This window comes from Meles meles, chromosome 13 (assembly GCF_922984935.1).
Source record: "Meles meles chromosome 13, mMelMel3.1 paternal haplotype, whole genome shotgun sequence".
Taxonomy (NCBI): Eukaryota; Metazoa; Chordata; class Mammalia; order Carnivora; family Mustelidae; genus Meles; species Meles meles.
Window position 1 is genome coordinate 72486323 of NC_060078.1, and position 13925 is coordinate 72500247.

General features: G+C 35.6%; 1 protein-coding gene across 1 annotated transcript in view; it reads left to right on the top strand.

The window, feature by feature from the left end:
• Positions 1-13925, top strand: part of ATRNL1 (attractin like 1) — an 836623-nt gene that overhangs the window by 46823 nt on the left and 775875 nt on the right. Inside the window, exons 6-7 of the mRNA XM_046027294.1 lie at positions 6339-6513; positions 12268-12355. Coding sequence (XP_045883250.1) covers positions 6339-6513; positions 12268-12355 — 263 coding nt within the window. The remainder of the gene's footprint in view (positions 1-6338; positions 6514-12267; positions 12356-13925) is intronic.

Here is a 13925-nt window from a genome sequence, read left to right on the forward strand (position 1 = left end):
TATATTAGGAAGTCCAAAATTCTAGAGAAAAATTAATTTTTCCCCTGAAAATCCCTTACATGACTGCATAATTTTTTGGTTTCTTTTCTTACTTTAAAGGATACAGAGAAACTCCACTCAGAGTAATTCTTGTTTTTAGAAATCAAAGCCTGCTGTTAAGTTATTAATTACTAAGGAACAATTAATCTCCCTCCTTTTTGGGGGAGATTGAATTTTACTTGCAGGTTTTCCTTTCTGTATCTTTGTACGTAGCAATTACAGGTTTTCTAGTAACATCGAAAATTTGTATTTAAATCTATTAATAATTTTTGGACCTTTGGGGAATTGCTGTTTCACTCATCTGAAAACTTTAAATTTTTATCTTCATATGGAAGCTAAGTTGTTTTATAAATTTCATTTGTTATATAAATAGATTTTTTTGTATTGATTTCCATTATAAAATCAGAGATAGATTCCTTTAGAAAAACTTGTCCAGTTTTTCCAGCGCAAAATACAACACTTTGGAGTGTAATTTAGTGGTCTGGAATTACTTTGGAAGAACTTTAAATATTTTGCAGTTCTTTCTTTATTCTAGGTTTTATCTTTGCATTTTTTTCTCAATTTGATTTCCCTGCTATTATAGGACTTTTTTTTTTTTTTTTTTTTGAGAGGGAGTGAGTGAGATTGATGTGGGGAAGGCAGAGGGAAAATCTCAAGCAGACTTCCTGCCCAGTGTGGAGCCTGATGTAGGGCTGATCTCACTACCCTGAGATCATGATCTGAGCCAAAATCAAGATCAGTTTCCTAACCGACTTAGCCATCCAGGTGCCGCTTGGGATTATAGGAATTTTTTTACTTGTAATTTTCCTTTTTTCTTTGACATGTCTATTTGTAATATCTAATGACACTAGGCTTTATTAACATAGATTGCCTCAAATATACTTAGTTTTCTTATATATAAAATGAGGGGAATGACTTAATAATAAGAATAGGATTATTGGGACACCTGGGTGCTCAGTCTTTAAGTTAAGCATCTGTCTTCAGCTCAGGTCATGATCCCAGGGTCCTGGGATTGAGCCTTGCATGGGCCTCCCCGCTCAGCAGGAAGCCTGGTTCTCCCGCTCTCTCTCCCCCTGCTTGGGTCCCTTTCTGGCTCTCTTTTTCTCTGTCAAATAAATAAGTAATCTTAAAAAAAAAAGGAGGATTACTGTAAAGGAGCTTGAAGAAGTAACTTGCCCAAGGTTTCGTATCTAGTAAGTTGGAAATCTTGGTTTACTTCATAGCTCATACTTTTGATCTTTTATAGCTCTAAGGTTATTTTTATTCATTCATTCAGTAAGTATATACTGAGACCACTCATAGGTGTTGGGCTATGTTAGGAATTTTTCATTTTGTTTGAAGTGTGATGGGAAACCACTGAAGGATTTTGAATAGGAGTGAATTCATATTTTTAATCACTCTGGTTGCATTGTGGAGAGTAGAATGTGATGAGAAGGGAACCAGAATGGAAATAAGGAAACCAGTTTTTGGAGACTCTTGTTCCAAATAGTTCCAAATAGGTGGCTAGGACTAGGATGGTAGCTGTAAAGGAAAGAATTAGTGGTTGGTGTCTAGTAGAAATGACAGAATTTAAAGATGTTTGTCATCGGTAGGGTACAGACACTCAGACACCAGCCAGTCAAAATGGATGCTGGCCTTAGGACTGGAGCTAGATCCTGGAGGAGCCATGCTGTGCCAGGTATCATGCCTTTAGTTGTTGACTGGAGAGGCTTGGATCATCTCAGGAAGGGGCCAGGGGAACTGGGAGGGTAGGCCAGGGGCTTGAGGCAGCATCTGCTTCAATTGAAACCTTTCCATATTTTAATGATCAGAAAGGCTATACGCCTGCATACCTAATGAATGGCAGTCCAGGATTTGTTGATGGATTGGATATGGAATGTGGGTGAAAGAGAGAGCTCAGGAATAGCCCCATGGTCTTTGTCCTGAGCAGTGAGGTGAGTGGAAGTGCCAATTACTGAGATGGTGAACACTAGTGAGGGAGCAGATTTGAAAGGGAAGAGTTAAGATTTTAGTTTTGGACATGTTGAGTTTGAGATTATTATTAGACATCCAGCTGGTGGAGATGTCATATAGGTCATCTGTCTTTGAACCTGGAATTCAAGAGGGATTGTGGGACTAGAGATACACATTTGGGAGAGATCAGAGTGTAATTCTACTCTCTATGATTTTGTGTAGAATGGCATTTTCCCTTCAAAAATATCTCAACAACCTTTACTAATCTCCAAAGTTACAGCATTAGAAATTCATTTATGCTCTTTGGATTATAAATGATGCACAACCTGTGGAAAATGTAGCGTATTAAATCTTTATGAAATCCCCACTGTAATGTGAATTAGTTTATTACATCTTGTTAAGACAACTGAGGTCTGCTGTCCCTTGAGGAGATAGAAGTTGTGCAGGGAGAGTTAATGCAGAGGGGCTGTATAAGGGGCCACATTAGGAAGTGGTAGATAGAGGACTTTTCATGGAGATATATATATATTAAAGATTTTATTTATTTATTTGACTGAGATCACAAGTAGGCAGAGAGGCAGGCAGAGAGAGAGGAAGGGAAGCAGACTCCCTGCTGAGTGGAGAGTCCGACACGGGGCTCGATCCCAGGTCCCTGGAACCATGACGTGAGACGAAAGCAGAGGCTTTAACCCACTGAGCCACCCAGGCGTCCCTCATGGACATATTTTTATAAAAAGGGAGTCTTGGGGTACCTAGATGGCTCAGTTAGTTAAGCATCCGACTCTTAAATTTGGCTCAGGTCATGATCTCAGGGTCCTGAGATTGAGCCCTGCCCAGAGTGGAGCCTGCTTAAGATTCTCTCTCTTCCTCTCCCCGTGCCTCTTCCCCACCCTCTAAAAAAAACTAAAAAGGGAGTCTTTGAGGGCCTTAAATGTAGATATCAATATTAGATTTTTAATGAATGATGAAGCCTTTGTGTATAGTGTATTCTTTGTAGTTATGTTTTAAATTAATGTTGTTTATAAAATTGCATTTTTTAAAAAAGATTTCACTTACTTATTTGAGAGAGAGAATGAGCAGGGGGTGAGTGACAAGTAGATTGTCTGCTGAGCAGGGACTCTGATGTGCAACTTGATCCTAGGACCTGATATCATGACTTGAGCCAAAGTCAGATGCTTAACTCACTGAGCCACTCAGGCACCCTATAAAATGATGTTTTTAATTATTTTAGTTATAGAACACAGCATGCTACAAATTAAGGTATCTAGTTTTCCTTAAACTTTTAAGCCATATTCATAAATCTCATTCTATTTATAAACTTCCTAATTTAGAACAAAATAAAGACAATCTATAGAGTTTGACTATAGACATTTCTTCTAATAATTGCCGGAAGTAAGATATGGTAGTAACAAAGATAAAAAAAATTTTAACTCCTATTTTGTGTAGAAAATCAGATTTCTTAGATTATTGAGTAAAATTTTAAAAACCTCTAGAATCTTGTTTTTCTGTATTAAATAACAATATTTAAATAAATTAAGTAATAAATTTAGTTATACATGTTAGTTTCTTATAACTGCTATAATGAATTACCATAAACCTGATGTCTTAAAACAATACACATTTATTAATCTCTTACTATCTGAGATAAGAAGTGTGAAGTCAGTTTCACTGGTCTAAAAACCTCAGGGCTTGCAAGGTCACACTCCTGGAGGCTCTAGATCTTTTCTAGATCCTTGACTTTTCCTGCTTCTAAAGCTGCAGTTCCTAGTTTTCCCTTCCTCCACTATTACAGCTTACACTACAGCTCACTTCAGTGGTCATATTGCTTTCTTCTTCTGTATTCAGATCTCCCTCTCTTGTTAAGGAAACTTGTAATTACATTCAGAGCCTGCCTGGATAATCCAGGATAAACTCCTGAGCTGGATTCCTAATTTAGTCGCATCTTCAAAGTTCCTTTTGCCAGATAAGGTAACATTCACAGGTTCCAGTGATTAGGACCTAGACTTCTTTGGGGCGGGGGGCTTTATATAGCCTACCACAAACCTGCTCTGAAATATTTTGCTTTAGCACAGATTTCATAAACATATTACGCTTTAAATATGGTTCTGACTCTCAAGAGCTTTATGTGCTGTTAATTCTCTGTCAAGCTCTTTGTCAAATAATACCCAGGTATTATTTGACTGCTCCCAACTCTGTGCCTTTAGGTGGTAGACTCTTTTTAAGTTTTTACTTAGAAAGTTTTAAATTTATGAAAAAATTTCAGAAGTAAGAATAGTACAAAGCCTATCCAAGCGCCCTTTACCCCCAGATTCACCTGTTGTTAACATTTTACCCAATTTGCTTTATTATTCCTGACTTACATGATTTAAAATAAATCTACATTTCCTATTTAAGAGAACAAGATACAAAAATTCATACCAATGAATATATTACTTATATATAACGTCCATATGATCTCATTTCTCGTCAGTTTACTTAGAGATTGGTGAACTGTTCTGTGAGTTTGTCTTTGTAGGCCACACAGTCGGTATTGCAGGTATTCAACTGTACTCGTGCAGAAGCAGTCACCGGTCGTACTTGAACGAGAACGCTGTGTTCTAATAAAACCTTGTTTTCGAAAACAGATAGTGGGCTGGAGTTTGCTTATGGGTTGTTGTTTGCCAACTTGAATTGAATGAATTCTAAGTGATTTAGAATTGGAATTAAAAAATATTTTTGACAGCAGTATGTTCTTTAAGTTTCTTCAGTTACGAAGGAATAGTTTGTAGTCTTCTCACTCAGAAATAGTAACATTTTCTGTATCTGATTTAAAGAATTATGCTGTTATCAAAGAGATAAGATAGAATGTTAACTAGTTTGTACCTGAAAAATATAGCATGCCACCATTGAAAAGGACTTTGAAGATGAATGAGTGAGTGCATGGGTGAGTGAACACATAAATAAATGGAAACTGTACGGGTTAATGTCTCTCACATCAGAGTCTGTTCGGATATTTTAAAATTTTGTGATTCAAGATAATCTAAAACTTTTTGGTATTAACAAATTTAAGCCAAGTGATTGATTTCATAATTGAGTAAAAATGTCACTTGGTTGCAATGTTAGCATTCCTGTTTGCTATGGATTTGAGACCAAGTGATGTTACTTACTATAGGCTAAAAAGAATATTCCTGAGGTGTTTTATGCTTTTGTGATAAGTGAAGTTCAAATGATAATATGGCATATTACTGAATTTAAACTATTTATTAAAGGTAAAGGAAAGAAAAGTGATGGGAGAATTATGTCAAGATAATATAGGTATGCTGAAGTATGTTAAAAAGGCACTGTAGTAATATCATTTTCAACTTGGGACCAATGATTTACTTTGAGCAAAATAGTATTACCATCATATTAAGTAAACATTAATTTTACTGGTTTTAAAAGTTTATATACAATTTATAAATTTTTGTTGGTTTTATATTTATAAAAGTACTTCAAACATAAGGAATTTATATCTAGTTTTATTTCAGTGTATTTTAGTTTCCTTAGAATTAAAATAATTTATGAACCTTAAGTTTGGTGAAATATATTTTTCTCTTAGGCACATTCCTTCAATTAGTTAAGTTTGAGAAACCTGATCTAGGCTAGTCTCCTATATTTTACAGAGGAGGAAACCAAGTCTCATGAGTAACTTGAATGATGGGTAGGTAAAGGCAGTGTTTTTAACTTAAAGTTATTTAAGTTATCCTGCACTTATTAATGCTTTTTATTTTATTATGCATAATAATTTTTTCTGTTTGAGGATAATAACCCTCTCTACTAATACCAATTTTGGTTGTTCTTAATATAGTGATACTAAGAAAAATATAATTTTTGGTTTCATATTTGTTTAATAGTTTATAATTTATAAATGCTTTCATTTCCACTGTCTTTTAAAAAATTATAGTAAACTTTAGGGGATCAATTGTTATTTCTGTTTTCTAAATGAAAGGTTGATGATGGGAGAGACAGACTTGCTCAAGGTCACATTTGCTGTCAGAGACCAAACGAGGATTTGCGTACATTGATTTGCAGTCTAATATTCCAGTAGCATTCTAGTAACGTACTAAAGTAAATATTTCGTATTACTTAAATGATTTTTTTTCAGGTTGTGGTATTTATGTCTGGTTGGGTATATGAATTTTTTGCCCGGTAGGCATCATTTTTGGTCTTAGAAATTTTCCTATAAGTTATATTTTAGAACATTTTATGTATATTGCATTTATAAATATCATGAGCATTGAATTCCTAAATTTTCTTAATCCATATATTCTATTTCTATAACCTAAGGTCTTTGTTTAATGCATTGTGTTTGATTTTTTTTTTAATAGGTCCTGATTGTTCTTTGAATGTTCCTTCTACTGAGTCTTACTGGATTTTGCCAAATGTTAAACCCTTCAGTCCTTCTGTAGGTCGGGCTTCCCATAAAGCAGTTTTACATGGGAAATTTATGTGGGTGATTGGTGGATATACTTTTAACTACAGTTCTTTTCAAATGGTCCTGAAGTAAGTTTTTTTTCAAATGTTCATAATCTATTGGATTATTTTGGTAATAAGACTATATTAAATTTCTTATTTTATTGTTGTCCAAATTTATAAACGGTTATATCAGTGGTAGTAGCTACTTACTACATGGGACTGATTTGAGAATATATGAACTCAGTATATACATAGTTAATTTTTGTCATTGTGCATGTAAGTTTGTTTTGTAGAAATTTTATTACCTCTTTAGAGATTGCTTTTCTCAAATTCTTAGTATGAAAATATTAACTTCAAAGAAGTAGGGGACTGTGCCTGTATCAGACATTAAAAATCCTGTTACCTTTCATTTTCTTAGAATGAAGTGTATTGCTTATTTAAAAATACTTTCAGTTTGTTCCATAAGTTTTAATTTACTTGAGCTTTTATTTTACAAGCTTTTGGGAACACAGTGCCAATATTATAAAATAAATCATTCATTTGCTGTTGGCATAATAGAGATTATCCTTTGCATGATTGGATGACATGAGAAATCACATGGGTGGCAGCTTTATCTGACTTTTTTTTTCAGCTGCCACTTTTATTTTATCAACCATCTATTAACAGAATAAAAGAGGAATTAGAAAGAGTAATTTGATTATCAGCTTTGTTTTCAATATAATAATATAACTGGTACAACCTGGGCATCAACCAGTCAGAACTGACCTTGTTAGTCTTCATTCTAAAATTGTATATGTTGCACGTAGGCTCCTTACAATATGCAATATACAAAATAACTTTAAAAATATGTATTTTTGCTTTTGTTCCAAATATTGCATGGGCACGCTAAAAATTTGTTGGTCGCTTATCTGAAATTCAGATTTAACTGAGCATCCTATATTTTATCTGGCAACCCTACCAAGTGAAAATACTAACCTTGTTACTTTGGAGAATATAAAAAAGTCTGTGTATAAGAGGAGATTGCTTTAAAGCTATGATTGAATACGATTGGAATTAAAGTCTAAAATGAATTCTGGAGAGGATGAAAAGGATAGTGATAGGCCGCTCCCCCTCTCCCAATCCCACCTCCCCCCAGCAACCCCCAGTTTGTTTTGTGAGATTAAGAGTCATTTATGGTTTGTCTCCCTCCCAATCCCATCTTGTTTCATTTATTCTTCTCCTATCCCTCTGCCCCCCCATGTTGCTTCTCCATGTCCTCATATCAGGGAGATCATATGATAGTTGTCTTTCTCCGATTGACTTATTTCACTAAGCATGATACGCTCTAGTTCCATCCACGTCGTCGCAAATGGCAAATACTTAAGTGAAGAATTAGAATTATACCTCATAGTATATGAAGGATAAAATATTCTAAAAAGAATTGAAGGAGAGTTGGTAGGATTAAACAAGTTGTTAAGGTATAAAAAGAACCTGAAGCAGTAATACAATTTAAATGTGGAAATGAGAAGGAAATTAACTATGATTAATGATAATGAAAAGTCTATGAAAATAAAATAAAACTTTGAATTAAACTGTGGTCTTTGAGAAGTAGAGTTGTGAAGATGGAGTACAGTGTTAGGGAAACATGGGAATCTTAAAAATTTGTGTTCTGTACAAGTTTAATAGCATATTTAAAATTAAGTGGTGAATATCATTTGATACTCTTAAGCTTATATATTTCTCATTTGACTCAGGTAGTTTAACTCTTTTTTTTGGTCTGCAACCTGTTTCTTTTGCCTATAGTGTTCAGTTCTGTAGTAAGTCTTGAGGTGTCAGATTAGAAGTAACCTGGTTGCTGTGTTCACAAGTTAGAGAATTTTTTGTTTTTTTTTTTTTTTTTTTTTTTTTTTTGTTTTTTTTTTTTTTTTTTTTCTCATTTTATTTATTTTTTCAGCATAACAGTATTCATTCTTTTTGCACAACACCCAGTGCTCCATGCAAAACGTGCCCTCTCCATTACCCACCACCTGTTCCCCCAACCTCCCACCCCTGACCCTTCAAAACCCTCAGGTTGTTTTTCAGAGTCCATAGTCTCTTATGGTTCGCTTCCCCTCCCCAATGTCCATAGCCCGCTCCCCCTCCCCCAATCCCACCTCCCCGCAGCAACCCCCAGTTTGTTTTGTGAGATTAAGAGTCATTTATGGTTTGTCTCCCTCCCAATCCCATCTTGTTTCATTTATTCTTCTCCTATCTCCTACCCCCCCATGTTGCTTCTCCATGTCCTCATATCAGGGAGATCATATGATAGTTGTCTTTCTCCGATTGACTTATTTCACTAAGCATGATACGCTCTAGTTCCATCCACATCGTCGCAAATGGCAAGATTTCATTTCTTTTGATGGCTGCATAGTATTCCATTGTGTATATATACCACATTTTTATTATTCTGAATGTAATTCAGTTGTAGGTAGGTAAGGATATTTATTGGCTTTTAGAAGTGATGTCAGTCATTAGTCAATTTCTCTTCTATAGAATTTAATTGAGGTATAGATGTTACATTTGTAAAAATCTTTTGCATTTTTAAAAAAGATTTTATTTATTTGAGAGAAAAGTGAGAGAAAGAGAGAGAAATAGAGCATGATCAGGGGTAGGGGCAGAAGGAGAGGCAGACTCCCTGTGAGCAGGGAACCCAGTGTGGGACTGTTTAACTATTAAAATGTTTGACTGAGCCACCAAGATGCCCCTAGATGTTATATTTTAAGACAGAATTGTTCAGTAAGATATAAAATTCTGTATTAGTGTATTAAATTAGAATATTTGACAGAACATATATGATGGGTCCCCCAATGATAGGTCCGTGATCAAAGAAGCGAGACTGATTCAAAGCAAAGGTCAAGCAAAGCTTTATTTCACGCCAAGCATCGAGAATCAAACCGACTGTTCAGGGCTACCTCTTACAGAGAGGGCGACCGCTCCCTGCCTTACTGACTAACTTTTAAAGGGCAAGGGCCATGTGGTTGAGCCTGGCCGCACACAGGTGGCCAATGAGATTGCAACATACAGAGAAAGCTGCATAGTCATGCTAGGTCACACACAAGTGACCAGTTGAATCACAGTTTACCCTATAGTAGATATTCGAACTAGCCTATCACCTTGGTCAGAATCGGTGACCAAAAGGAGCCCAAAAGGCGGGGCCCACACTCCTTGGTAGCTAGGGAGATAGTATGCGTGCCCTACTGACTGGATGTCTCAATCCAGCCTGACTCACCCTTGTATTTGGGCTTTGTTACCTGGGACTGGTTTCCTGGACTTGCTTTTAAGTAAGTCCCCTGGGTGGGGAGGGCAGGGTCAGTTTAAGTTTTACTGCATAAACAACAAAATCGCTGTTTAACCGGATGGAATCGCTCTGACTAAATAGGCCCTTACATTATATACTGACATTAGTGACAATTAACATGCATTTATGGGCATAACAAACTGTTTTGAATATTAACTGTGTGTTTGATATTTGGGATACATAGTGGACATATTAATTGTCCCTATATTTATGGAGTTAGTGAGGAAAGACAGGCAATTAGAAAAACATAATTACCATCATAAATAAGTACATTGTGTTTAAATTATATATATGCATATATATAAAGATAGATACCAAGATAGATAGGATAAGCAAATCACAAAGTACAAAGAGGAGAGTTATAAATGTAGTGGTCAAGGTAGGCATCATGGGAAAGGTGATAACAACGGATTTAAAGATATAAAGCATTGGCAGTGCAGTTATCTGGAGACAGAGAAAAGAGCCAGACAAAAGCCTTAATGTGGAGCTACTTGGACAGTACAAGCAGCAACAAGGAGGCCCCGTAACGCTCATGGAATACATGAGAGGGAAGCATGAAATTCTTGGGATAGTTGGGGAGAGAGACAGATCATGTAGAATGTTGTAGGTTTTTTGAGAGTCATGGGTATCTTTGAGCATGCTTTGACTTGTATTGTGCCTACTTTGTGAAGAATATACTGGGATTGGTAAGAAGAATAGAAATGGGGCTTGAGTTAGGATGAAATCATCCAAGGAATGAATTCTAGGTGGAGAAGAGAACCAAGAACTGAGCCCAAGGCACCATATCACTAGGAGGTCAAGGTAAAAGATGAGAAAACAGCAGAGGAGGCTGTAAAGGAGTGGCCTATGAGGTAGGAAAACCAAGTGTGGTATCTTTGAAGGCAAGGGAAGAGAGTATATGAGGAGGAAGGATTGATTAGCAGTGTCAAATGCTAATGATTAACCAAATCAAGGAAAATGAGGACTGAGAAGGGCCCAGGGATTTAGCAGGAGGAAGCTGGTTTCAACAAAAACAGTTTTGTTGGAGCAGCGTTTGTTGGAGTTTGTTGACGAGAACTCGAGTGTAGAGGTGCAGGGTGGGGTAAGGAAGAATAGGCATAGTAAAGAAATGGTGTGATAGCTTGAAGGGGGAGCAGTAAGGTCAAGAGAAATTTTCCTTTTTTTTTTTTTTTATAAGTGGGGAAAAATAACACCATGTTTTTATGCCAATGGGAATTATCTAGTAAATCCAGAAAGTGGTGATGTAAGAAAGAGATGGGAGAACTGCTAGAATGTTGTGGGATCTAGTGTACCCGGAACACAAATATAATTTATTGATAGCAGAAACAGCCAACTGCCAAGTAGGGGCCTAGGACCTAGATGCTAAGAATGGTTTTGCATTCTTAATGGGCTGTAGAAAAGAACCGAAGAAGACTGTATGAGACCAGTGTGGTACACAAAGCCTAAAATATTTATTGTCTGGCTTTCTACAGAAATAGTTTGCTGGGCCCTAATTTATGGTAACTTGGTAGAAAGCTGTGTGTTGGGTGCAGATATGGTAGGTAGATATAGGTAGGAGTCTGGAAGTTATGTTTATGTTCTGGTTGATTATATTTCCTCATTTATGTCATACACATGTATTTTATAACTCCATGGTAGGAAATAAGTTAAACATGATACTGAAGACAATTTTTGGTAACCCTTTCTCTCTCTTTATTTTATTTTTTTTTGGTGAAGGGAGCTCTCTTACCTTTCTTGATGAGTTGAAGAAAGAGAAGAGGGGAAATAATTGATAATGAGCTTCTTAAACAGTGTTCTAGCCAATTCTTAGCTGGGTGCTTCCCTCTTTTATGTTTTGGCAAATTGAGGAACTTTGAGTGTAGGAGTATGATGGTGGAGTTCTGTTGGATGAGCATTTGAGATTCATAGTTTGGAACTTTTGTTTTCATGTATATATTTTAGAACATATTAATTTTCTTTTTTTATCCTGTAATCCAATAAGTATTTTTACAGAAGCTTCTATCTTACTAGATTCATTTTATTTCAAAAAGTGTTCTGTGAACATGTTATATTTGGCATAGGAAATGCATACTTAGTTAATTTACATAATGCTAAGCTTAGTCTGTATAAAAGAATAAAAATGAATACATAAAGGAAATGGCTGTTATGAAAATGGGGAGAAGTTTTATCTATTTTGAAAAGAAAAAGGTGACTTTTAAAAAAACTTAAAAATGCAGAATAACTCACTTATTATTTAGGATAATCACTTTGTTGAAATTGTTAAGGGTAATTGAACAAATTAATTCCAGTAATAAATAGCCTACTCAAGTTAATATATATTACATGTTTAAATGATTGAATTTTGATTTAGAGTAGGTATGTCTTGAATCAGTATTAAAAATTTCTAGTGTGGCACATGAAATTATGAGTTTATTAGTTAAAATTATTTTTGAGTTCAATGAATACTTGAATACAAGTGAGGAAAACATGCAAATTAAAAAAACAAAAATGAATCTTAGCTTATAAATTTTTTTTTTTGCTTTTAGTTATAATTTGGAAAGCAGTATATGGAATGTAGGAAGTCTGTCAAGGGGTCCTCTCCAGAGATATGGACACTCTCTTGCTTTATATCAGGTATGGATCGTTCTTTTTAAATTCTATTTAATTTTTTTTTTAATGTTTTATTTATTCATTTGACAGACAGAGATCAAAGTAGGCAGAGAGATAGGCAGAGAGAGAGGGAAGCAGGCTCCCTGCTGAGCAGAGAGCCCGACGCGGGGCCCGATCCCAAGACCCTGGGATCACGACCCGAGCTGAAGGCAGAGGCTTGCTAAATCTCAGTTTTATTTCGAATCTTCATGAGAATAGATCATAGATTGCAATAACTTGAGATGTCACAAACTCATATAGTATTTTAGTAAAAAAATAGATTTTAGTACAAATTCTTCATTGAACATGAGAAAAAATGAAGATTGAGTTTTTGTCCATGGCTTTACCTAGTCATCAGGTTAATCACTTTTTATTAAAGATTTTATTTATTTATTTGGAAAAGAGAGAGTGAGTGAGAGAGCAAGCATTGGGAGAGGGAGAAGGAGAGGGAGAGGCAGACTCCCCTCTGAGCCAGAAACCCATTGTGGGGCTTGATCCCAGGATCCTGGGATCATGACCCGAGCTGAAGGCAGTCACTTAACCCACTGAGCTACCTAGGCTTTTAAAAAATTGTAGTAAAGTACGCATAATATAAAATTTACTATTTTAATCATTTTTAAATGTAGTTTGAGTGACATTATTAAGGATATTCAAATTGTTGTACAGCAGTTGCCACCATTATTTCCAGACCTTTTTTCATCCTGCAAAAATGACACTCTATACCCATTAAACAGTAACTCCCCATATTCTTCCCCAACCCCCAGCAACCACCATTCTACTTTTTCTCTCTGTAATTTGACTACTCCAGGAACCTCATATAAGTGGAACCATACAGTATTTGTCTTTTTTTTTAGCCCATTTGGGTCAAATTAATTTTATTATGCTCCATGATGAATTGCCACCAGTGCAAATCCTGTCACTATACATTTCAAAAAAATTCACATACTAAACAAAATTTCTGTTGATACATGGAAATGAATGATTGAAAAGTCTTTATGAATCTCACACATACAATGTGTGGCTAGCTGAAATTGTCTATCACGTAGCATATAAAAAGCCTCATGCTAGTTTGTTAAATGCGAAGGCTATCAGACAATCATTTAGCTGCAGTATATATGGGAAGCTTTCAGACAATGCACAGGTATAGTGCTGCCCACAGTGCAAGGTGACTGGCTTATTTCACTTAGCAAAATGCCCTCAAGTTTCATCCATGTAGTATATGCTAGAATATCCTCCCTTTTTGAGCCTAAATAATATTCCATTGTATGGGCATATCACATTTGGTTTATCCATTCATTCACTGATAGACCCTTGGGTTGCTTTCACATTTTTGACTCTTGTGAATGATGCTGTTGTGAACATGGATATATAACTATTTAAGTCCTGCTTTAAATATTTTGAATAGATAGCTAGAAGAGCAGTTGCTGGAATATATCATAATTCTATTTTTTATTTTTTTGAGGAATTGTCATATTGTTTTCCACAGCAGCTGCACCATTTTACATTTTCACCAGCAGTGCACAGGGTTCTAATCCCTCCACATCCTTGTCAACAC